We start from the raw sequence: 26,832 nt of genomic DNA on the forward strand, positions 1-26,832 counted from the left end.
ATTAGATTCCGTGTCTTCATGGCTCCATCACCTGTCATATCACCATACTGGAGACTAAGCATTCAGCGTATGAACCTTTGACAAAACCACATCCAAATAAATGACAGTAGTTTATACTGTTGTAATGTATATGTGAATTTGGCTAAGGTGGTAAGTTTTGTTATGTGTTCTTTAATGCAATAAAACCAAAACAACAATCCTTTCATAGTTCCAAATGTACTCAGAATGAAATCTAAACTCTCGACCTCTGTGCCAAAACCCAATCTGATCTGGTTTTGCTCATATCTCTCAGGCTCATTTTGTACCAGTGCTTCCTTGTCCATTGTTGTCCAGCCATAGTGTCTTATTTGCATTTCTCAAACTCTCCCTAGAATGCTCTCAGACTTTAATCTAGTTGGCTCTGTCTTGTTTTGTAAGTCTTGGCTTTAGTTGTGTCTCCTCATGAAGATTTTTCCTGACAACCTAATCTCTCCTTGTTATCAGTTGCTCTATCACATCACTCTACTAAGTCTGCCCAAGGTTTCCCACCATGTGCTATTTTCTTATTTGTTTAAGAATTTAAGTTGTAGGAGAGCAGGAACTATGTCTGTTTGTTCATCTCTGTATCCCTGTGTACTTAGAACAGCACCTGACATGTGGTTAGTCCTTGGTAAATATTTGCTGAATGAAAATTGAACCTAGTCTTAAATGACCATTTCTTGTGAAGGCGTGCTTACCCTTTTCTCCAAGCTTTAAACTTGCACTTTAGAATTCCATTTGGGGGCTGGGCACTGCTGGTTCATCCTTATAATCCTAGCTACACTGGAGGATGAGATCTGAGGATTGCTGTTTGAAGCCATCCCAGGCAGGAAAGTCTGTGAGACCCTTTTCTCCAGTGAAGTTCCAAAAAGTTGGAAGTGGACTTGTGGCTCAAGTGGTAGAAGGCTAGCCTTGAGAAAAGCAGCTCAGGGATAGTGTGTGTGTGTGCGCGCGCGCACACACACACACACACACACACACACACACACACTCAAATCCTTCTTGACTATTCTCATCTGAATACTGCAAAAACCTCAAACTCCAAACAAAAATTGTCATGTCCCTCACTGCTGAGTTAATTGTTCTATCAAATTTTGCTGCTTCTCTCTGTTACTGTTATTAACTTAGCTGATGAGGCCTGAGGTCCTTGTGGATTACTACTCTTCTTCCTCTTCCCCAGCTCCCACCATTTATCAACCCTGTGGGTAATTCATCTTGCATCCTTCCCTTCCAGTTCACAGTTGCTGCCACCTCATTTGAGACCTAATTACTTTTTACTGGGACCATTTTTAAAACAAAGGATGATGAGGTTGTTGAGAAAAAGGGAAGTCTACTTCACTAGGGAAATTATGTCGGAGGATTTTAATGGGTCATTGGCATCAACTGATGAGCAAACCTAGGATTGTGAGGCATCTTTCGGAACAGTAGAAGGGCAGGACAAAGATCAGGGTCCATTTCACATGCAAAAAAAAAGAGGGGGGAGTGTAATTGTGGAAGTGGGAGGGAAGGGATGGTAGGGGAAAAACAAAGGAGGCCGCAACAATGCTTGATAAGAAATATACTCACTACCTTGCTCATGTAACTGCAATCCCTCTGTACAGTATTTTCACAATAAAAACCTTATTTAAAAAGAAAAAAGAAAGAAAGGCTTTGAAAAGCATCTGGTATTACAAGTGTCTACCCACATTTCAGGAGCAAGGTGAGATCATAGAGAAGCTATGCCCGCTCCTTTCTCAATCTTTAGTCTTCATCATCTAAACCAAGATATGGAAAAGATCAGGTGACAAGAATGGTAAGGTAAAAGCTTTTCACAAAGTTAAGTGTGTGGGTTTGTGTAGGTGCAAAAGTGGTTAGCTGTGGGCGCTAATTCCCCTTCTAATTTTGTCTTCCATCAAACACATTTTAAAAGTTTATTGTGTCTTATATTTTCCTGGTTTGTGTAGCTGTGTTAGCTTAAATAAAGCCAGTTTTCCTTCCCTCCCTCCTGTGTTCCCTCCCTCCCTTTTTTTCTTTCCTCTTGGTAAAGGTAGAACAATTATAGAACACAAAGTACTCCATGATATTTTGTCATAAATATCCTATAACTCTTTGCTCATGTGTACACTTTATGTCATTTTGTTATGAATCTTAACCTCTTTTGTGCCAAATTTCTCACATCTATAAAATGGGCAGAGAGGAAGTGGCGCTATGGCTCAAGTGGTAGAGCGCTCACCTTGAGCTGAAGAGCTGAGGGACAGCGCCCAGGTCCAGAGTTCAAGCCCCACGACAGACAAATAAAATAAAATAAAATAAAATAAAATGAGCATGGGCTTGAACTCAATGCCTGGGCACTGTCCCTGAGCTCTTTTGCTAAAGGCTAGCACTCTACCACTTTGAGCCATAGTGCCACTTCTGGTTTTCTGGTGTTTAATTGGAGATGAGTTTTACAGACTTTCTTGCCCAGGCTGGCTTTGAACTGTGATCCACTTATTTCAGCTTCCTAAGTAGGTAGGATTATAGGTGTGAGCCATCTGTGCCTGGCTTAATATATATTCTTTTAAACTGTAGTATTCTCCTCTGTAGTTGAAGAGCCTTCCCCAAGTTCATACAACTTGATGAAAACTTGGCAGAGATGGCTGAATTTAATTTAAATTCAGTCTTCTGAAGGGTGGAATTCCTTTCCTTTTTGGGGTAAACTTGTTTTTTCTTCATGTTTCAGGTGGTATGCAAGATTATAATTATGTATGGGCCAACTGCTTTGAGATCACATTAGAATTGTCTTGTTGCAAGTACCCACCTGCTTCACAGCTTCGACAGGAATGGGAGAACAATCGTGAGTCTTTGATCACATTGATTGAAAAGGTAAAAGTCACTGACTAGAAGGTTGGAGAATAGAAGTCATGGATTAGAATAGAAGCCATGGTTGATTGCATATGAATAGCAGTCTACATTTGGTATTCTTTATGTTTTTTGTTTAATTTTTTCCCCCAGTTGTGGGCTTGAACTTGGGGCCTGGTGCTGTTCCTGAGCTTTTTTCCTCAAGACTAGTGCTCTACCACTTGAACCATAGCTCTTCTTCTGGTTTTGTGGGGTGTGTGTGTGTGTGTGTGTGTGTTTATGTATGTTTGTGTGTGTGATTAATCGATCGGAGTTAGATTTATGGACTTACAGACTTTCCTGCCCTGGCTGGCTTCAAATGGTGATCCTCAGATCTCAGCCACCTGAATAGCTAGGATTATAGGCGTGAGCCACCAACTTCTGACCTCTTTATCTGTTTTTATTATTTAAGATTATAGGTATTACTACAGATTATTTGATTATAATCTGTTAAAGCATTTTCTTTTTTTTGGGGGGGGGGGTCCGGTCGTGGGGCCTGAACTCTGGGCCTGGGCACTGTCCCTCAGCTCTTCAGCTCAAGGCTAGCACTCTACCACTTGAGCCACAGCTCCACTTCCGGCTTTTTTCTTTTTGCTTGTGTGGTGCTGAGGAATCGAATCCAGGGCCTCGAGCATGCAAGGCAAGCGCTCTACCACTGAGCCACCTTCCCAGCCCCTGTTAAAGCATTTTCTAGATGTGCCTCTTCTGTCTTCCCTAATCCTACTGCAGCTTTCTATTCCCATGGGGCTCTCTTTGCCTGTTTTACAACACTTTTGCAAATGGAAATAATCAGTGAGATTTGTACTACTAGGGGTTGGGGTTGTAGTTTGGTTGTAGGATGCTTGATTGGTATCAGCAAAAGAAGCCCTGGTTCAATCCCAACTATCAAATACTCCTGACAAACCTGTACTGCTGGGTTCTTAAATATGTATTTTCTCAAGAGCCTTTGCCATTCATTATATGAACCACAGATATGAGTTTAGTTTAAATTTCAAACTCATACAACAATTTGATATACAACTATTAGATATGCCAGAAATGATATTTGCTGAGGAAATTATTAGAAACCTAGCTTTGAAAAGAAGGAATTTCAGAAGCACCTTAGTTATATAGATTCAGATGTGTGTGTATAAACACAATGTGTATACACACATATATATATATATACATATTTGTGTGTATATATAACTTAAGTTTAAGAATTTAGTACTTTATTTGACATTCAAGGGATTGAAAATACTTTGATAGGCTAGAGGAGCAACTTTAATTTCTAAAAGGAAATTCTAGTATCACTGTAGATAAATGTTCTGTTGTTTTGCCTTTCAAATTGATTTTCTCTGAACTTTGATTCTTATTTTTTAGGTCCACATTGGAATTAAAGGATTTGTTAAAGATTCAGTAACAGGATCTGGGTTAGAGAATGCAACCATCTCAGTAGCTGGTATTAATCATAATATCACAACAGGCAGATTTGGTGATTTTCACCGGTTGCTTGTTCCTGGAATATATAATCTTACAGCAGTATTACCTGGGTAAGAATTTAAACTAGGCTTTTAAAATGTTAAGCTTCTGTTTTATAGCTAAGACAGAAAAATATCTATTAAATGTTACTTGTTGTATGTGCCTTTTATTTTTCCTTACTTTTGGATTTTTCTCCTCTTTTTTTGGTAAGGAGAAAAAAATGTCATGGAGTATTTTGTCACATGACAAAATGTGAAGTGTAATTAATGTTGGGAGGAAGAACAATTTTTAAAGCTTGGGAAGAATTTTAGCCATGTTAAAGCCCAAGGACCAGAACAGAAGCAACCAAGGGCTCTGCAAATGGCATTTGGAGAACTCTGAATTATCAGCTTTCTAGCATATGAAAGGAGTGGTTTCCCCCACCACAAACCTCCTGCAAATTTTTCTAGAGGTTTGCCTTTGTAAGGAAAGGATTTAATTGATAACCTTTCATTTAATTTTGAACTTTAAAACATAGGAAAGAAGCTAGAATGCCAGTTTGATAAGATACAGCAAAAATGAATAATTTATACTTTTGAATATTGTAGCAATGGTATAATGGAGTAATTAGCATATTTATTCTTTTGAATATTATTTTTTTAAACATTCTAATATGAGGTACCTGAGAAGGTTGGTAAGAAAATACTTAGTTTGAGATTCTCAAGAGATAACATCCTAAAACTCTTTTAAGTTTATATATGTATCTTTGTTTAATTTTGAGTGTTTCCCTCATGTTGAAAGTATTGTCTGTCTTAACTCCAAGCCCTCACCTTTGTCAAATATTTTTTCAGGTACATGCCGTTGACCATTAATAATATAATGGTGAAAGAAGGACCAGCCACAGAGGTGGATTTTTCCCTTCGGCCAACTGTGGCTTCAGTAATCCCTGACACCACTGAGGTGGCAGCAACTGCAAGCACAGTTGCTGGTCCTAATATCTCTCCTGGAACATCCCCATCCCACCAGCCGATTCAGCCAAAAGATTTTCACCACCACCATTTCCCTGACATGGAAATCTTCTTGAGGAGATTTGCCAATGAATATCCTAATATCACTCGTCTTTACTCACTAGGAAAATCAGTGGAGTCTAGAGAACTCTATGTGATGGAGATATCTGATAATCCAGGTGTCCACGAACCAGGTAATTGGTATGGTCTTACATAGAATTTCCTTTTATTTTTTTCCTCTGTCATTTGTGAGGCTTGAGCTTTGGGTCTGGGTGCAGTCCTTGAGTTCTTCAGCTCAAGACTAGCACTCTGCCACTTGAGCCACAACACTACTTCCTTGCATATAATTTCTGTAATGCCTCTCAAAGCTTTGCATTATATTGTTCTTCTTGTTGTGTAGTATATGTATTTAAGGAAACATAATCAAAAAAAAAAATTTAGGCCAGTCTTTTCCCTAAAAAGAAGAAATCTATTTGCTAATCCACGTTAGGCATGGTATTTGATATGTAACTAAATTAGATTCCTTCTACTAATAATTATGCTATAAATTAAATTTCCTTTGCACATCTGTGTACATGTACCACACACATACATGCATATACATACACACATGCTGCTGAGACATACATGTTTTTAAGGAAACTTCAAGATGTTTGGGAAGGTTTTACTTGATTTTGGCAAAATACATGTTTGTTAAAAAATTTTCATCCAGGTATTGGTGGCTCACGCCTGTAATCCTAGCTACTCAGAAGGCTGAGGTCAGAGGATCGCTGTTCCAACCATGAGGCTCCTTATCTCCAATTAACCACCAGAATATCGGAAGGAAGTGGCGCTGTGGCTCAAAGTGGTAGAGTAACTAGCCTTGAGCAAAAAAGCTCAGGCAAAAAAACTCAGTGCTCAGGCCCTGAGTTCAAGCCCCAGAACCAAAACAAAAAACAGAAAACAAAATTCAGTATATTTGAACATATTGGGAAGAAAAGGGAGAGTCCATGAAAAGTGAAAAGGAAAATGTCTTCCATGTAATTATTTTGTTTTCAGGTGAGCCAGAGTTTAAGTACATTGGAAATATGCATGGAAATGAAGTAGTTGGAAGAGAATTGCTACTGAACCTCATTGAATACCTTTGTAAGAACTTTGGAACAGATCCTGAAGTAACTGATTTGGTTCGCAGCACTAGAATTCACCTTATGCCATCCATGAATCCTGATGGGTATGAAAAGTCCCAAGAAGGTAAAGAATAACTGATTAATAGTGCTTAGGGTTTTAGTTATTATATGATATGATTATTTTTAGGATAGAAGAGTCTTTGAACCTCTTGTTTCTTGGAATTTCTTCCTTTCTTATAAGCTGTTTTATATACTTGTAAATTGGCCAGACCATTAAGATCAAGCTTATGTTTACAGCTTTTTTTTTCTTTTCTTTTCTCTTTGTATTTTAGTAATGTCTTTCTGTATTATTCAGGGCCTTTTAGAGGAGCAGAACCAACCAATAGGGTACATATTTAATTATAAAAGATTTAAGGCTAGGTACCAGTGGCTCATGCCTGTAATCCTAGCTGCTCAGGAGACTGAGATGTGAGGATTGCTGTTCAAAGCTAATCCGGGTGGGAAAGTCCGTGAGACTCTTCTCTCCATCTAATCAACCACCTAAAAACTGTCAGTGGCACTATGGCTCAAGTGCTAGAGCGCTCACCTTGAGTTGAAGTGCTGAGGGGCCCAGAGTTCAAGCCCCATGACTGACCAAAAAAAAAAAAAAGATTTATTAGACTGGCTTACATAATTAGAAACTGTCATGTACATGCTGTAAGAGAACCCATAGTCACTTAGTCCAAGAAGCTGGAAGCTTCAGAACAAGGAAGTCCAACAGTGCAGCTCCAGTCTAAGGCTGATGGCCTAGATGTTCTCTAGGGAATCTCTAGGGTAAATATGTTGAAAGACTGAAGAAACTGGAATCTGGTATCAATGGGCCATGGCAGAGCAGGAAGAACAGAGCTTGTATTCACTGGCTGGCTTCCTCCTCCTACCTTTTTGGACCACCTTTTTTATCATCTGTGCTTCCAGCTTACTGGGTGGTGCTAACACATTTAGAGTGGATCTTTCTCCTCAGTTGCTATCCCACATGTCAGTCATCCCTAGAAATGTCCTCACAGACACACCAAAAATCAACTTTCTTAATCTCCTAATTTCTCAGTCCCATCAAGTTTAATATCTAGGGCTGGGATGTAGCTCAGTGGCAAAGCGCTTGCCTAGCAAGTGCAACGACCTGGGTTCAATCCCCAGTACCAAAAAAAAAAGAAAAGACAAGTTTAATATCTATGTCTATTATATAGAAGTAGATAGATCTATCTATATAACAGATGCAGATAAATATCTCTATATTTTGTTTTAACAAGAATTTATTTTAGTATGACATGGTTAAAGCAGGGAAAATAGGAAAAGGGAGAGAAACATTTTCTGCTCCCCATGTAGGAAATGGAATTTAAAGACTCCAACATAGTATAAAATTTTTCAAAATGGGGCTGGGAAGGTGGCTCAGTGGTAGAGCGCTTGCCTTGCAGGCCTGAGGCCCTGAGTTCGATTCCTCAGCCCCACATAAGCAAAAAGAAAAAAGCAGGAAGTGGCGCTGTGGCTCAAGTGGTAGAGCGCTAGCCTTGAGCTGAAGAGCTGAGGGACAGTGCCCAGGCCCAGAGTTCAGGCCCCACGACCGGACCCAAAAAAAAAATTTTTTTTTCAAAATGGTTTCATTTTAACAGTAATTTTTATTAAATTGTTGCATTGGAAATCTTCTAACTGGAAGTATTTGGAGGCAGTGACTCTGGTTTTGACCCAGTTCTATTGTTCATACATAACCTTAGCCTGCTTAATCACTGACTTCCCATTCCTGTGCCTCCTCTAGCTAGGCAAACCTATCTCTCCTGCGACAGTGTAGTAAGATCTGGGAGACCAGGTTTACCCAAGCCACCTATGTCGAACACAAGTAGAGTTAAAATCCATTGTTTCCCAACACATAATTCTATAGGGATGTTTTAAGGTTTCCTTATAAAAGTTTGATGATTTTGATCTATAATAGATAGACAATGGGCAAATTAACAGGGGAAAAAAAGTAAGTGCAGAAACATAGCACCCATATACAAAGTACAAGACTAAGGAGAAGTAGGCAGTTGAAGCTTATATACAGTTAAGCAAAGGGATGGGGTTTGGATTCCTTAGGTGGAGAGGTGGCTGCAGGCTATGGAAGTTTGAGGGGACAAAGTGCACTGTGATAAAGGTTGTCCGTGTGTGTGTGTGTGTGTGTGTGTGTGTGTGTGTGTGTGTGTGTGTGTGTGTGTGTGTGTGTGTGTGTGTTGGGGGGGGAGAGAGAGAGAGAGAGACACAGACAGACAGACAGAGGGGAAGAAGAGAGGGAGAGAGAATGTGTTTGCTCATGTGCATGTGCTACTCCTGAGAATTGAATTCAGGTCTGGGCACTGTCCTTGAACTTTTTTTGCTTATGGCTGGTGCTCTACCACTTGAGCCACAGCTCCACTTCCAGGTTTTTGGTGGTTAACTGGAGTCTCACAGACTTTCCTCCCCAGGCTGACTTTGCACTGAGAGCCTCGAGTCTCAGCCTCCTGAGTAGCTAGGATTATAGATTATATGTCAGCCACCTGTACCTGGCAAGATAAAGTCTCTCAGTCATAGGTATCTGTGGTCATCTCTGGACCAGACTTCAGACCCCCAACCTATTCTTTCTATGAAAATAACTTTTCTAGGTTGAAAAGAAGTATCATATAGAAAAACTTCTGCTGCATTTGCTACTTGTTAATATAGAGAAATGTAAATTTCTTTTTATAAAAAGACAGCTTTTCAGGGCTGGGAAGGTGGCTCAGTGGTAGAGCGCTTGCCTTGCATACCTGAGGCCCTGAGTTCGATTCCTCAGCACCACATAAGCAAAAAGAAAAAAGCCGGAAGTGACACTGTGACTCAAGTGGTAGAGCGCTAGCCTTGAGCTGAAGAGCTGAGGGACAGCGCCCAGGCCCAGAGTTCAGGCCCCACAACCGGACCCTAAATAAATAAATAAATAAATAAAAAGATAGCTTTTCAGAGCTATTCCTGTGACTGCAGTTTCTCTCAATAACAAATTTGAAACATGCCCCAAAACTCTATTTGGGGTGTGATATTTCACTCTCTCACAGTTGCTCCTAGGCAATAATACCTGTAAGTAGAACAGGAAAACCACAGTATGAATATGCAGCCACATGATTGATAATTCACCCTGAGCTAACTACTGGGTGTATTATCTTATCATTATTACCCATTTAATTTGAATTTTTTTCTCATAATTGCAGTATGGAATATGCACAGTTAATGTTAAGTTGGATTTTTCTTCTCTATCATTTTATATTTTCAATTGTTTTTCTTATTTTGATTATTTTTTTGCTTTGTCTTACTTTACTTTTTTGTGATCACGCCAATGTAAGCATACCATAATTTCAGTTAGTCTGGTTCCCTTTTTTTTCTTTTTTTTTTTTTTTTTTGTCAGTTGTGGGGCTTAAACTCTGCCTGAGCGCTGTCCCTCAGCTCTTCAGCTCAAGGCAAGCGCTCTACCACTTGAGCTACAGCGCCACTTCTGGGTTTTTCTGGTGGTTTATTGGAGATAAGAGTTTCACGGACTTTCTTGCCCGGGCTGGCTTTGAACCGAGATCCTCAGATCTCAGCCTCCTGAGTAACTAGGATTACAGGTGTGAGCCACCGGCGCGCGGCTTAGTCTGGTTCTTTACAATGTCTTACTGTGTACAAGTCCAGTAGAGTTCCTCTTTGACCATTACTGCTCACTCAAAGGTGTGAGCATGTCTTTGTGTGTTGATTATTGATAGTTGAGTGAAACTTTAATGTAATTTATATAATTGATATTTTTCTTCTCAAAGTATGACTAGAGGGCAGAAGCAAAATGTTCATAGCTTTAGCCCTCTGTTCTAAAAGTCTGAAAAAGAGGTTTTAAGCACACAATTTAAATAAAATGTGTTATTTTATTTTTTATGCTGGTACTGAGGCTTGAACTCAGAGCCTGAGGGCTATTCCTGAACTTTCGTGCTCAAGGCTAGTGCTCTCCAACTTGAGCTACAACTCTACTTTCAGTTTTTTTGATGGTTTAGTGGAGATAAAGAATATCACAGACTTTCCTGCCTGGGCTGGCTCCTAACTGTGATCCTCAGATCTCAGACTTCCAAGTAGCTAGGATTATAGGTGTGAGCCACTGACACAAGGCAATAACCTATACTTTAATCACAACAGGATTGATAATAATGAATTATAATGTGTTTGCACTTGACCATAAGTTAAAATAGCTGAAGTAGTATGTGTTGGATTATAATACAAGTAAAATATAGCTTAAATTGGAATCTTCTATCTTTCAGGAGATTCAGTAAGTGTAATTGGTAGAAACAACAGCAACAACTTTGATTTGAATCGGAATTTCCCAGACCAGTTTGTTCAGATCACAGATCCTACCCAACCAGAAACTATTGCTGTAATGAGCTGGATGAAGGCTTATCCTTTTGTGCTGTCAGCAAACCTGCATGGAGGTATGGTAACTCTATATTCCACTAATGTGTCTTACTAGGAACAATAGAAAATTCTAGTGAAACCTTATCTGTTTACAGTCTTAAGCTTTCAGAAAATGAGTATTCTGTTACTGCTTCTGTGGCAGATAACAATAAAGGTCTTACTGTTTTTTAGGCCAATTCCATGGTTGTTCCCTCTACTCTCTTTTTTTTTTCCTTTCCTGGCTTTTCTTTCTTTATCCTCCCCACCCTTTCTCTTTCTCTAAACCTCCCTTCTTTCTTTCTCTTCCCTTTCTCTCTTTTCTTCTCCATGCCCAATTTCTCTCCATTGAAATGGAGTGAATTTTTCTGCTCTTGGCTGCCTTGGAACCTCAATCCTTCCAATCAATATTAGCTTCTCACATAGCTAGGATAGTAGGCACATCATCACTACACCCAGCTGTGGGTTGAGAAGGGAGTCCCAAACTTCCTCTCAGACTGGCCTCACAATCTCAGCCGGGAGGCTGAGAATAACTATAACTAGCCATTAGCACTCAGCTGATACTTTTTGTTTGAATTTTGATCACAGATCCAAGGTGAAACAATGTGTTTGAGACATTTGAGTAGGAGGAGGTGTTACAGCATATTTATTCTTGGGGATTGAATGAGTGTAGCTTTTCATATTTGCTACCTAAGAATTTTTTTGTGTGAATGTTTGCAGTTGTTTCTTATTTCATCGAAATTAAGGTTAGAAATTCCATTCCTGTTGCCTCCCTTCCTATGAAATAGCATGATAAAAAAGGGCAAAGGTGAATAGCTCAGTAGAGGGCATAATAGACAAACGAAAACAGTGTGACTAACAGGAAAATAAAACATTCCAATCTTTGGCAGGGGAGTGAGAATGTACATCTGAAAGACTGTGCCTGAGAAGCACAAAGGGAGCTGATAACTTCCCTCACGTGTATCTTAGCTCCTGAAATATGACATGATATAGCTCCAACTGAATAGTTTCTTTCTTTCTTTCTTTTTTTTGTCAGTTGTGGGGTTTGAACTCTGGGCTTGGGCACTGTCCCTGCGCTCTTCAGCTCAAGGGGAGTGTTGTACTGCTTGAGCCACAGCACCACTTTCAGTTTTCTAGTGGTTTATTGGAGATAAGAGTCTCACGGACTTTGCTGCCCAGGCAGGCTTTGAACCGTGATCCTCAGATCTCAGCCCTCTGAGTAGCTAGGATTACAGGCGTGAGCCACTGGCACCGGGCTTCAATAGTTTCTAATAAGATCCTAAAAGAGGGGGTTGGGAAGGTGGCTCAATGGTAGAGAGTTTGCCTTGCATGCATGAAGCCCTGGGTTCGATTCCTCAGCATCACATAAGCAGAAAAAGCTGTAAGCGGTGCTGTGGTTCGAGTGGTATTGTGCTCACCTTGAGCTGAAGAGCTGAGGGACAGCGCCCAGGCCCAGATTTCAGGCCCCATGACCAACAAAAAAGAAAGGACGAAACATTTGACTATTTTGAGTGTTAACAGGCCAGCTGTGCTATCCCTGTCATAATCTCTCTGCTTTAGATTTCCCATCTCCATAGTGAGATGGATAGATTAGTTTAGACCTCTTGTTATTTTTAAATTTCGTGATCTGTAAAATGTCTGAATCTTACTGAAAACATCCAAATCCTCTCAGTTTTTCTCATCTTAACTATTATAAAAGTAAAATGATGCAAGTTATACCTGTGTACTTCTGGTTTCAGTTCCAGTAGGTAAATAGATAAATTTCCAAGACCTTTCTAGTTAAGGCAACCTTTAGGTCTTGTATATGTAGCCATTTATTTTCTTACTCACTTTGATTTTTATTGTTAATTTTTTTTTTTTGATGGGCTGATCCCATGGCCTTGCATATGCTAGGTAAGTATCTTAGCACTGAGCCACACTCCAGCACTTATTTCTCATTTCTGTTCCTGAACAGATTTTGTTTTTTCTTCCCTGGCACTGTTATCAAAAGCTTACTTTATGTCAGTGACCCATCTTGAAACATAATGATATATTTTCCTTTTTTGGCTTGTAGGTTCACTGGTAGTTAACTATCCTTTTGATGATGATGAACAAGGAATTGCCACATACAGTAAATCACCAGATGATGCTGTGTTTCAACAAATAGCACTTTCTTATTCTAAGGTATGCTTTTGTTTAAATATCATATGCTGTAAAATGAACTGATTAAAAAATGACATGGAGTCTGGCACCAATGGCTCATACCCATAATCACAACTACTCAAAAAATGAAGATTGGGAGGATTATAATTCCAGGCCAGCCTGGCCAAAAGAGTCCATGAGATCCTATCTCAAGAGGAAAAAGATGGTTGTAGTGGTACATACTCTCATCCCAGCCATGGTAATAAGCTTAAATAGGAGGATTGCAATCCAGACCAGCCCAGTCAAAAAGTGAGACCATGTCTCAAAAATAACCACAGCAAAAGTAGTAGAGCACCTGCCTAGCAAACACAAGACCCTGAGGTTAAGGCTCAGTATCAGGGGAAGAGGGGGGAACCTTAAAATAACGTCCTCCAAGTGGTTTTTTGGTTGGGCTTTTCATGACTCTTTCAGTCAGCTTTTGGGGCTTTTCTTTTCCTATTTCCTACTTGACTTTGTGAATATACTACTTGTCTTTCTCCATTTGCTTTTAAAAATTTTTTCTGTTTATGTGGTACTGAGGAATTGAACCCAAGGCTTCATGCCTGCTAGGCAAACACTACCACTAAGCCACATTCCCAGCCCATCCATTTGCCTTTAATAGCACAGTAGCTGGAACATATGGTGTGAGCTTTTTTTCATTTAACAAACATTTAAGTCACAAGCTAAGTGAAAAATAAATAGAAGAATCGACAAGCTGCAGTGCTACAACCAATGGGAATATCTACCTTATCACTTGTTTCTTGTAAATTGACTTACAAGAAGTTTTTATTGAATTGCAAGTATAGCCATACTTTTACAGATTATCTATGGCTGCTTCCTCCTTCAACTTTTGAAAATGAGTTGGTGTAAATTACCATGTTAGCAAACTAAAGTAGAAAACTTTGCAATTATCTCAATAGATTCAAGGAGCAGAATTGAAAAACTGCAACAGAGATTTTAGGGAGCTATAAAGCCTAATTTTTTTTACAATCTGGCCCTTTTTCAGGAAAACATTGCTAATGTCTGGCTTAAGGTATTTAATCCTATAGTAGTAGATAGCAAGGAAAAGAAGGCAAAAGTTTTTTTTTTGTATTTTCTAAACTTCCTATAATGAATATGGATTCTTTTTCTGATCAGAAACTTAAAATTTGTATGTATGAAAATTTTATTTAAAAAATGTTTTTAGGGCTGGGAAGGTGGCTCAGTGGTAGAGCGCTTGCCTTGCATGCATGAGGCCCTGGGTTCGATTCCTCAGCACCACATAAGCAAAAAGAAAAAAAAAAAGATCATTAAAAAATTGTTTTTAGAAAACTTTAAAGTTAGCTAGTGGCTCACACTGGTAATCCTAGCTACTCAGGAGGCTGAGATCTTAGGATCATGGTTCAAAGCCAGCCTGGGCAGGAAAGTCCTTGAGACTCTTATCTCCAATAAACCACTCACAAAACTGAAGTGGTGCTGTAGCTCAAGTGGTAGAGTGTTAGCCTTTAGCTGAAGAGCTGGAGGACAACACCAAGGCCCAGAGTTCAAGCCCCACGACCACCACCAACAACAACAACAAAAAAGAAAACTTTAAAGTTTGGGTTTGGGCAGTAGGTATACTCCAAGTTTTAGACTACTGATTCCATTTGTGACTACTGAATATAGATTAAGAAGGTTAATACTTCAACTCTGTGCTGTCTAATCCGTCCTTCATCATTCCACCTTCCCTACTTCTTCATTCTTTGCAAGTGTCCCTTGTGGAATTATTAGGAGCTGCAAGTAAAGGAGAATAGCTATTTATTTCACCTTAAAGAAGTTTTACTTTCTACTGGGCACAGGGGCTCATGACTGTAATTCTGGCTACTCAGGGGGCTGAAGGCTGGGGAGATGGCTGTTAAGAGACCAACCCAGGTAAAAATGTTTGCAAGACCCACTTTTTGTATGTATGTTGGTCCTGGGGCTTGAACTCAGGGCTTGGGTGCTGTCCCTGAGCTTTTGTGCTAAAGGGTAGTGCTCTACCACTTGAACTTCAGCTCCACTATGAGGGTTTTTTTGGTAGTTTAATGGAAATAAGAGTCTCACAGACTTTCTTGCCCAGGTTTGGCTCCAAACTGATTCTCAGATCTCAGCCTCCTGATTAGCTAGGATTACAGGTGTACAGTGCCTAGCTGTTTTATTATTTTTAAAGGTAATATACAGAGAGGTTACAGTTACTTAGATCAGGTAATGAGTACATTTCTTTTTGGATACTGGTACCCCTTTCCTTACTCTCTAAGAGCTTTTCTTAACCAATTAAAAACTGGGTGCAGTGACACATTGCTATCATCCAAACTGTGCAGGAAGTGTAATTAGGAAGATCATGATTTAGGCCAGCTGGGGTAAAAAGCAATATTCTATGTAAGAAATAACAAACAATAACAAAAAGGGCTAGGGGTATTGTTGAAAGATCCTCAGTTCAAATCTCAGTTCTACAAATCTCAGTACCACTAAGGGAGGGAAAAAAATTCTTGCCTTTTGTTGGACAAATCAGTTCTTTTTTGGGAGGAAGGGAGGGGAGTGATGTACCTGGAATAATGACAGAAGAATGGATATTGCTCTATCACAATCAAAATGATTGGACCAGATTTTGCATACATACATACATGCATATATTCCCATTATATATTGCATCTATCCTCATGGTTCAGCTTTTCACCCTCATTGTGACTTCTTTTTTTTGGTCCGGTCGTGGGGCCTGAACTCTGGGCCTGGGCGCTGTCCCTCAGCTCTTCAGCTCAAGGCTAGCGCTCTATCGCTTGAGCCACAGCGCCACTTCCTGCTTTTTTCTTTTTGCTTATGTGGTGCTGAGGAATCGAACCCAGGGCCTCAGGCATGCAAGGCAAGCGCTCTACCACTGAACCACCTTCCTAGCCCCCTCATTGTGACTTTTTGTTCCTTAGTTTCTCTTTATTCTCTTAGACTGTTAAACATTTATCTTTCTATACTGCCTGGACTAATGACCATATCTTTTCAGAGATACTTCCAAGGTTCTGCTGTATCCCTTTGACACACCTGCCTTCCTGATATCTAGTCCTCAAAAAGAGACCATTGCCATCAATGTCCAAAGGCCTATCCTAGTTCCCCTAGACATTAGGGAAGGCTCCTGATTACAGAGAGAGAGTGAGAGTGTGTGTGTGTGTGTGTGTGTGTGTGTGTGTGTGTGTGTGTTATTTTGTAGAAGTTCAAATCATTGAAAATAAAAAAATAATATGTGAATATGAGCAGAATTTTTTTTTGGGGGGGGTGCTAGGAATCATTTATTAGCCATGCTGTCTGATGAGCAGAATTTTTTATGCTGGTCCTAGGGCTTGAACTCAGGGGCCTGAGCGCTGAGATTTTTTCTCAAGGCTAGTGCTCTACCATTTGAGACACGGCACAACTTCCAGCTTTTTCTGAGTAGTTTTTTGGAGATAAGAGTCTCATGGACTTTCCTGTCCAGGCTGGCTTTGAACTGTAATCCTCAGATCTCAGCCTTCTGAGTAACTAGAATTACAGGCCTTAACTACCATTGTCCAGCAAGCAGAATTTTTTAGAGAAGGATTAGGCTGAGTTTTTTTTAATTACTTATAATTGCAAGTAATAAGTGAAAGCTTACATATTATCCTACAAAGAACATTTTTAATTTTTAAAAATAAATTCATATAGACAAAATTCAATGACATCTAGAATTTGTACATTAAAAAGTCTCACTTCTACCTTTGTCCCTGTTCCCTAACCCCAATCCCTCATACTCACTATTGGTAACCATGTTTATTATTGTCCTATATCCTTCCTGTGTTTTTTAAAATGTAGATTTAAACAAATACAAATAAAGATTCTTCTTTTTTTTTTTTCAGGAAAACTCCCAAATGTTTCAAGGTAGACCTTGCAAGAATATGTACCCTAATGAATATTTTCCTCATGGAATAACAAATGGAGCTAATTGGTATAATGTCCCAGGTAAAGATTATCAGTCTTACAATTTGATGGAATGTTCTTCTGGATGGTGCTGCTTATTACTGATCTTTTTTTCAATTGTGAGAAAGAATCATTCTTTTAAACATGTTTAAATAATTTAAATGTTCAAATAAACTTTTCAGCTATTTTTCATTTTTGTGTTCTTTGAGTTTTGAGTAAAGTCATGCATTACAACTTGGTGAAAGTTGTTTGTTTTTATTTCTTGCTACTAAAAGATGTAAAGCTACATATGAATTTTATTTTTTATTTTTATTTTTTATTTTTTGCCAGTCCTGGGGCTCGAACTCAGGGCATGGCCACTATCCCTGAGCTTCTTTTGCTCAAGGCTAGCACTCTACTACTTGAGCCACAGTGCCATTTCTGGCTTTTTTTGTTTATGTGGCACTGAGGACTTGGACCATTTCATGCATGCTAGGCAAGCACTTTAACACTAAGACATGTGAATTTTATTGGACATGGAAGTACAGATGTTTTACCTAGACTATGAACGGCAGAGAATAAATGCATTGGTTTTCAACCAATGCAGATCCAAGATGAATGTGATGTATTACTAATAGTAAAAACCAAAACCTTTCAGGATGTGAACTATTTAGAATTTTTTCAGTGATTTCTTTAAAATTTTTGACTTTTAGGTGGTATGCAGGACTGGAACTATTTACAAACAAATTGCTTTGAAGTAACTATTGAACTAGGTTGTGTGAAATACCCATTTGAAAAAGATCTGCCAAACTTCTGGGAACAGAATCGAAGATCTCTAATCCAGTTTATGAAACAGGTACTCAGGAGTGAACTTTGATTTTTTTTCCATGGGCAAGGGTTTTGGGAGGGCTCATTGTTTTCAAATAGTGATGTGAGAATAGAGCCTTTCTAATATTTACTCCTTTTGAATATTCCAATTAGTTTAGTATATTTATCTGAAAATGGATACAAGTGAGTTTATTTTTATAAATGTGGAAGGGTTGAAGACAATGACTAAACAAGGTAGTTAATGATTAGTGAGAACTTTTTACCATCTTCATAAAAGGCCTACATGAATTAGATGCATATCTAAGCATTTCTCAAGTCAAGGAAGATGGACTATAAATATTTTTAAAATTAATCTTATTTACTTTTTCTAATGTGGCACCAAGGAATCAAACCCAGTGCTCTAATCCAGAATATCCTTTTTTTCAATGGCATTTCCCTTCAGAAGAGGCCAAGCTTGTTTTCTTGCAGAATATCCGATGTCATGAAATGGTCATAATGTTCTAAACTTTTAACAGTGTTTTTAATATTTCTTATGATAGACAAACCTAGCCTGTGAACAATTAGCCTTTAGAAACTGAAATATGTTGTTTAATGAGCATTTTTATTTAGGTCTACTCAAGAGTCCTAAACTCCTGTTTCATTAGTTTACATGATTAATAGTCTGTTAGTTTAGCATGTGAGCTCTCAAAGTAATTAAATGATGATCTTTACCACTAAAATCTGGGTGTTCTGTCCTTCATCCAGGTTCATCAGGGTGTCAAAGGATTTGTCCTTGATGCCACAGATGGCAGGGGTATATTAAATGCCACCATCAGTGTTGCTGAAATTAATCACCCAGTGACTACTTACAAAACTGGAGATTACTGGCGCCTTTTAGTTCCTGGAACTTACAAAATCACAGCATCTGCTCGAGGGCAAGTAATGAATGATTTAAATTGAAGGCTTGGGGATAAAACAAACGTAGTTTCATTCTGGAGCATTATTTCTTTAACATCCTAGAGAGGTCTGGTGCTGGTGACTCACACTTGTAATCCTAGCTACTCAAGGGAGTGAGATCTGAGAATCCCTGGGCTCCTTTCACTCAAAGCTAGCACTCTACTACTTGAGCCACAATGCCACTTCCAGCTTTTTCTATGATTAATTAAAGATAAGAGTCTTCTTGCCTGAGCTGTCTTTGAACCACAATCTTCAGATCTCAACATCCTTAGTAGCTATAGTAGTTATAGGCATAAGCCACCCGCGCCAGTCTAGTTCTGGCTTTTTGCCAGTTACTTTCGGATAGGAATTGTATGTCCTCAAATAAACTCTAGCTTCAAACCCTTATCCTTAGATCTCAGCCTCCTAAGTAGCTAGGATTGCAGTCCTGGCCAGCCAACTTATTTCTGAAGTGTTAGCTTCACTTCAATTGATCTTAAAACTAAGTATATGAAAACAAAAAAAAGTCTCTCAAATATCTAGTGGTCCGTAAATGGAGGGGTTAGAATCTCACACACTCATGAGTAATGAGGACAATTCTATGTTTCATCCATTTTGGCAGTGTATTAGAGAAACTAAAGCAGCAGGGTATTTGAGAACCGAGACAGGAATGGTGCCTATGGAAATGCCCTAAGTTAGCACCTCGCATATTTTTCCACCCACATACCCTAAGAGCAGACAAGGAATTTATATTCCAGGATACATGGTGTGCAACAAATTTTCATTTGAAGTCATGTTATTAAGCTTTTTTTATATGTGTATTGCTAGTACTGGGTCCTGAACTCAGAGCCTCTCATTCTCACTTTTCTTTCTCACTCAAGGTTAATGCTCTATTACTTGAGCCACACCTTCACGTCTGGCTTTTTGATGGTTAATTGGAAATATAAGGCTACAATGCTTGATAAGAAATGTACTCATTATCTTGCCCATGTAATTGTAACCCCTCTGTACAGTATTTTCACAATAAAAAAAAATAAAAATTAAAAAAAAAGAATCTAATAGATTTGTTTGCTGGGCTGGATTTGAACTAAGATCTTCAGTTCTCAGCCTCCTGAGTAGCTAGGATTACAGGTGTGAGCCACCAGCAAATATTATTAACTTTTAGAGACTCACTCAAATTTTACATATACTAGGGTCTTTTCTCTGTAAATTAATGTTTTAGAGAATTATAATTTACCTAAAAGCTAAACACTTTAGGAAGATATACCCCATTTCTTCCTCTGGTTCATGTATCCCTAGTGTGTCTCTGTTTCTCAGTGTTTGGGTACTGCTGCTGAAGAACTGTGGCCCTGATCTGTCTGCTTTATTCTAGGTATAATCCAGTTACCAAGAATGTGACTGTCAGGGGTGAAGGTGCTATTCAGGTCAACTTTACACTTGTTCGATCATCAACAGATGCAAATAATGAATCAAAGAAAGGAAAGGGGGATAGCACCAACACCGAGGATACCAGTGACCCAACTACTAAAGAATTTGAAGCTTTAATCAAAGACCTTTCAGCTGAGAATGGGTTGGAAGGTCTCATGTTAAGCTCCTCCTCAAATCTGGCTCTTTATCGATATCATTCATACAAAGACTTATCAGAATTTTTGAGAGGACTTGTAATGAACTATCCACAGATTACAAATCTTACCACGTAAGTGTTACCTTCTGCCTGTCTACCTGCCCCTGTCCCTTCCTCTCTTCCTTTCTTATACCTCTACTTCCTTCTCTCTCTCTCTTTTCTTTAAGAAGGTTTATTCAGCACTAACTACATTAAATGTATCATAATTTATTTAGAGGTATATGGGAGCTGACTATATAGTGTTTACTTATTTCTTAACAGGTATTTAGAGATCTGAGAATGAATCTTGAGACCTTTGTGAAGAACATTGGAGGAGAATTATTTATTAGATTAGTAATGCATAGCTTGAGCCCTTAGGAAATGTAAAATTACTCTTCCTAATGCTTTCTATAACTTATTTCAAAACTTTTCACTTTTCAACTGGAGAATCATATTCTGACTAAATATTGCTTAGTTGCTTTTATTTGCTGGGGAAAGGTGTGGGGGGGGGGAGAGGGCTTATAATCATCTGTTTACCTATGAGGTATCCTTCCCTTAGAATTAGAGAATGGCCTGGTTTTTTTCATTTCCTGTACTTTAGTCTCTACTCACAGTCTCGTACCCAAAGCTTTAGGGACATCTTTGATTGAGGCTTTGGGAAAATACTCCTATTAGTTAACATAAGACTAATGGCTGAGACATTCTTTCACTTTCTGCTGCTTCTCTGCTTTACTTTCCCTATTTCATTATATTCCTCTTTATGTCTTGTTATAATTTCTACACAATTATTTTCATGATTAGTTGAGTCCTTTATTATTTATTGTGTAGAGAGTGTCTTCACTTTTTGCTTTATTTTACAAGTCACATCTGCATATACATCATAAACATCTAGCCTTTTACATTATTACTTTGTCTTTCCTCATTGGTCCTTTTAATTTTACCAGAGATTTTAGCTTCTTAAATTCTGATTTACAATATTCATAGATGCAGAGTAATAATTTACTTTGACAATGATGATTACCTTCCCTCCTCAACTGATTCTTGAATATTTCTATGTAGGTCAGATTTTAAGATCACATCTGTCTTAATGCTGCTGAGAGCTTATATACTTTTTTTTTTTTTTGCCAGTCCTGGGCCTTGAACTCAAGGCCTGGGCACTGTCCTTGAGCTTCTTTTGCTCAAGTCTAGCACTCTACTACTTGAGCAACAGCTCAAGTGCCTTTTCTGTGTATGTGGTACTGAGGAATTGAACCCAGGGCTTCATGCATGCTAGGCAAGCACTCTACCACTAAGCTACATTCCCAGTCCTGTAGACCTAATTTTTAAAAGAAACCCAAAATTAGACAATATTTTGCAGTTTTCTTAGCTTGCTTAATTTTTTTTTTAACCTTGTAATCCAAGATGTGCTTTTAGTTAACTATTCTCCCCAAATGTGGTAAATTTGGTGGGAGCAAGAGTTTTCTCTGGTAAACCAATAGGCACTAAGCATTGTTGAATAACATAACACAGAAGCAACCATTTTGTTATTCCATTCATCTTCTTCCATAATGCTAGCACATTTGCCCTTTGTGACTCTTGTGACCCTCCTCTAATAGTAAAGAAAGCAGGCCTTAAGTCTCAGGGCTTCTGGGCAAGCAGAACACTTGACCAGTTTTGATTCATTGAATTGTTTTTACTGTGAAATCACATTTACAGTAACATCTAAGTTATCATATTTACATAGATTAATTTAGATTGAAAGTAAGATATCTATTTAAATGTTTCCATAATCAAAATTTAAGCACATCTATTTGAAAGCCATAGATGGTAGGAGATAGTACACATATTGTGAAGATGGATGGTATGGGAAGGGCTAAGTTTGAAGAAAAGCTAAACTGAATTGTAATCTTTCCTGAATCTGACAATATTTTTCTTCCAATTGATTTGGTCATGGAATACTAATTTTCAAAAGGTTTTCTGACACAATCTTACTCATTCTTTGTCATTTTAAAATGACTTTTAAGCCTTTTTGTATGTTTTATTTACATTTTAACGTTCAAATTCCATAAGTTTAACCTAATGCTTCATCATTTGCTGACTTTTTTGTGTCTGGTTTCTGAAAGTTTGGGACAGAGTGCTGAATATCGTCATATTTGGTCCCTTGAAATCTCCAATAAGCCCAACATATCTGAGCCTGAAGAACCAAAGATTCGTTTTGTTGCTGGTATCCATGGAAATGCTCCTGTTGGCACTGAACTGCTTTTGGCTCTGGCAGAATTTCTCTGCCTGAACTACAAGAAGAACCCAGCTGTTACCCAGGTAAGAGAATAGCCTGTTTTAACATGCTTTAAAAGGAAGAAACCCAGTGATACCCAAGTACCATTTAAAACTTTTAAATTGCAGGGCATTGGTGGCTCACACCTGTAATCCTAGCTACTCAGGAGGCTGAGATCTGCGGATTGAGGTTCAAAGCCAGACTGGGCAAAAAAGTCCCTGAGACTCTTATCTCCAATAAACCACCAGAAAACTGGAAGTGGTGCTGTGGCTCAAGAGGTAGAGCACTTACTTTGAGCTAAACAGCTCGGGGACAGCACTTACTTTGAGCTGAACAGCTCAGGGACAGCACCCAGGCTCAGAGTTCACGCCCACAACTGACCAAACAAAACAAAACAAAACAAAACGAAACCACCAAACTTTTAAATTGCTTATTAGAATTTATACACTTTTAGGCTGGGTACCGTTGACTCATGCCTATAGTCCTAGCTACTCAGGAGGCTGAGATCTGAGGATGGCAGTTCAAAGACAGCCTCAGCAAGAAAATCTTATCTCCATGGAACTGTGGCTGAAGTGGTAGGATGTAGTATATCAGAAATTAGTTCTTGCTATAGGTATTAGTGCTGTGGTCATCTGGAGAAGAAATTGTGTGTAAGACAAATATTTGTTCTTATTTTTCTTAACATGCTGATTTAGCTCCTCTGTTTCATTGTCCAGATGCACATTGATATTTGCAGATTATACATTTCAACTTTTAATCCGGAAAGTAGTTTCATCATTATTACTGACTTAAGCTAGTGATCAAAAAAATTTTTATTTTATTTTTTTGTTGGTCGTGAACTCTGGGCCTGGGCGCTGTCCCTCAGCTCTTCAGCTAAAGGCTAGCACTCTATCACTGGAGCCACTTCCGGTTTTCTGAGTGGTTTATTGGAGATACGAGTCCTATGGACTTTCCTGCCCAGGCTAGCTTTGAACCCTGATCTTCAGATCTCAGTCTCCTGGGTGGCTAGGATGACAGGCATGAGCCACTGACACCTGGCAAAAAAATTGTTTCTGTTAATGCCCAAATTGTACATATTTTAGGCTTTGTAGGGCAGTTGTTCTGTAACTGCTCAACTCTGCCATATGGCACAAGAGTAGCATATGTGCCAATAAAACCTTACACAAGAAAAGCAGCAGCTGTTGGGTGCCAGTAGCTCACACCTATAATCATAACCACTCTGGAAGCTGAGACCTGAGGTTCAAAGCCAGCCTGGGCAGGAAAATCCATGAGACTTTTATCCTCAATTACCCATCAAAAAGCTGGAAATGAAGCTATGGTTTAGGTGGGAGAGAGCCAGCCTTGAGTAAAGAGGCTAAAGGACAGTGCCCAGGACCTGGGTTCAAGACCTACATATGAGAGAGAGAGAGACAGAGCAAGAGAGAGAGAGAGAGACAGAGACAGACAGAGAGGGAGCAACAGCAGCAGCAGCAGCAGCAACAGAATCTGGCCTGCTGGTAGTGGTTCTGTGATAAAAAAAAAAAAAAAAGAAAAGTCACTGTAAAATTAGTTGTACAGTAGTACTTTGCTTTTGTTTTAAATTTATTAAAAGCAAGAGAGAATTGTACTTTACATTTAATTATTTTTAGCCCTGCCATTTAAATTTACTATTCAAAATGAACAATGGTGGGAGGGTAATAGGGAGACACAGTGGCTGATTCCTTTAATTCTAGCTACTTGGGGAGGCATAGATCAAGATTGGGGTCAGTTCGAGGCCATTGTAGGCAAAAACTTAGGGAGACTCTCCCTATCTCAAGAAATAAGCTAGATATGGTGGCACACGACTGTTACTCCAGCTACATGAGAGATGTAGGTAGGAAATCATATCCAAGACACGTCTGAAAAATAACTAAGGCAAAAAAAAAAAAAGAGGCTGAATATGTGGCTCAAGTGGTACAGTGCTTGTCTAGCAAGTGCAAGTCCACTGAATTTAAATGCTAAAACTTCTCTCCCTGCCCCCAATAATAAAGAATGATAAAGACTTCCTATTTGAGGCATGCAAAAATGCTGTTGATTCCATATGGAGCTAATAAACTAATTCATTGATTTCTGTTTCTGTTTTAGTTGGTTGACAGGACTAGGATTGTGATTGTTCCTTCTCTAAATCCAGATGGGCGAGAGCGAGCACAGGAGAAAGACTGTACTTCAAAGACAGGACAAACAAATGCCCGTGGCAAAGACTTGGATACAGACTTTACAAGTAAGGCTAGGTTTTGGATCATTCAAGTGCTCTGGAGATCATTCTTTCTCTGGTTTTACTTTATTTTTTTATTATTATTATTTTTTGGGTCCGGTCATGGGGCCTGAACTCTGGGCTTGGGCGCTGTCCCTCAGCTCTTCAGCTCAAGGCTAGCGCTCTACCACTTGAGCCACAGCGCCACTTCTGGCTTTTTTCTTTTTGCTTATGTGGTGCTGAGGAATTGAACCCAGGGCCTCAGGCATGCAAGGCAAGCACTCTACCACTGAGCCACCTTCCCAGCCCCTGGTTTTATTTTATAGATGAGTTAATGAAGAACTTCTATGTCTAGGTTATGACTAGCTTGTATAGAGATGTGTATTGTTTTTCTCTCTCCACACCCAATCGTGTGTTCTCACACAATATTTATGTATATGCTAATTTGAAGGGGCTTTTTTTATTTACTTAAATGTGATTATCATCTATTCATATTACTCTGTAACTTCTTCTTGGTCACTATATCATTGACATCTTTTCACTTCACTACTTACATAGATTTTTTTTTTCCCCAGTCCTGGGGCTTGTGCTCAGGGCCTGCGCACTGTCCCTGAACCTCTTTGTGCTCAAAGCAATAACTATACACTTGAATCACAGCACCACTTCCAGATTTTTCTGAGTAGTTTATTGGTAATAAAAGTCTCATAGACTTTCCTGCCTGGGCTGGCTTCAATCCTCAGATCTCAGCCTCCTGAGTAGGTAGGATTATAAGTATGAGCCACCAGCACCTGGCCGACATAAATCTAACATTTTCATTGATGACTATTACTATATGGTAGTAACCTAGTTCAACCATTTGTTTCTAATTTTTTGCTTTGGCCAGTAGTGCTGCAGAAAACACCTTGCTTTCTGAGAATCTTGTTTTGTTTCAAAGATAGGTGATTTATTATCATTAAGTAATTGTAAAAAAAATGGTGTTTTGTTTTTGTTATTGTTGTTTTTGCTGGTCCTGGAGCTCAAACTCTGGGCTTAGGCACTGTCCCTGAGCTTCTCTTGCTTAAGGCTAGCTCTCTACCACTTGAGCCACAGCACCATTTCCAGCTTTTTTCTGTAATTGGAGATAAGAGTCTCACAGACTTGCCTGGCCTGGCTGGCTTTGAACTGCAATCCTCAGATCTCAGCCTCCTGAGTAGCGAGGATTACAAGCATAAGCCATGGGTGCCAAGCCTAAGTTGTTTTTTGTTTTTTTTTTGGCCGGTTGTGAGGCCTGAACTCTGGGCCTGGGTGCTGTAGCTCGGGGCTACTGCTCTACCACTTGAGTCACAGCACCACTTCCAGTTTTTTCTGCTTATGTGGTGTTGAGGAATTGAACACAGGGCCTCATGCATGCAAGGCAAACACTCTACCACTGAGCTACCTTCCCAGCCCCTTAAGTTGTTGGGTTTTTTTTAATACTTTAAGTCAATTTATTAATGGTTAAAATGAAAAGAGAACATGAAAGCACAAATGCATCTAAAACGTAGGGTGAAAGATGGGCTAGAGAATGGCAAGAGAAGATAGTTAAGGAAGGATGAGTCAATAGCAGCTACTGTTTTTTTTGGATTCTGCTGTATTCCAAGTCATATTGCAAGTCAAATAGATGAGTCACTACATTGTATATTTCAATTTTCATAATAATTATCTGGAACATTAAATAAGGAACATAAGCTGAATGAGGTTGAGTAATTTGCAAATAGGATGTGCATGATTAATCCATCAGTGAACTTTTTCCCTCCTGACCTCAAGGGTATTGGAATCTTTCTTATCACAATGATCTAAGGGGTCCCTATTTATTTTAGGAGCTACCCATTGTTAGGTTTATAAAAAGAGGTAGCCAGTGGCGCTGTAGCTCAAGTGGTAGAGCGCTCGCCTTGAGCTGAAGAGCTCAGGGACAGCGCCCAGGCCCAGAGTTCAAGCCCCACGACCGACAAAAAAAAAATAAAAATAAAAATAAAAAGAGGTAGCCAAGTAAGAACAGCATCACGCACGTGGTATTCAGGTAAGGGGTAGGTTTATTCAGTAGACCTGCTGGGACCAGGCCAGGTTGGCACTCCACATGGCTGGCAAAGAGAGCGTCTGGCCCT

General features: G+C 39.1%; 1 protein-coding gene across 1 annotated transcript in view; it reads left to right on the forward strand.

Moving 5' to 3' along the window:
• Positions 1-26,832, forward strand: part of Cpd (carboxypeptidase D) — a 69,593-nt gene that overhangs the window by 28,453 nt on the left and 14,308 nt on the right. The window contains exons 3-14 of the mRNA XM_070027405.1: positions 2,717-2,859; positions 4,237-4,406; positions 5,166-5,515; positions 6,360-6,551; positions 10,717-10,884; positions 12,897-13,006; positions 16,858-16,960; positions 17,611-17,753; positions 18,470-18,639; positions 20,013-20,336; positions 22,346-22,541; positions 24,601-24,736. Coding sequence (XP_069883506.1) covers positions 2,717-2,859; positions 4,237-4,406; positions 5,166-5,515; positions 6,360-6,551; positions 10,717-10,884; positions 12,897-13,006; positions 16,858-16,960; positions 17,611-17,753; positions 18,470-18,639; positions 20,013-20,336; positions 22,346-22,541; positions 24,601-24,736 — 2,205 coding nt within the window. The remainder of the gene's footprint in view (positions 1-2,716; positions 2,860-4,236; positions 4,407-5,165; positions 5,516-6,359; positions 6,552-10,716; positions 10,885-12,896; positions 13,007-16,857; positions 16,961-17,610; positions 17,754-18,469; positions 18,640-20,012; positions 20,337-22,345; positions 22,542-24,600; positions 24,737-26,832) is intronic.

Source organism: Dipodomys merriami, unplaced genomic scaffold, assembly GCF_024711535.1.
Source record: "Dipodomys merriami isolate MVZ:Mamm:240054 unplaced genomic scaffold, mDipMer1.0.p SCAF_19, whole genome shotgun sequence".
Classification (NCBI taxonomy): Eukaryota; Metazoa; Chordata; class Mammalia; order Rodentia; family Heteromyidae; genus Dipodomys; species Dipodomys merriami.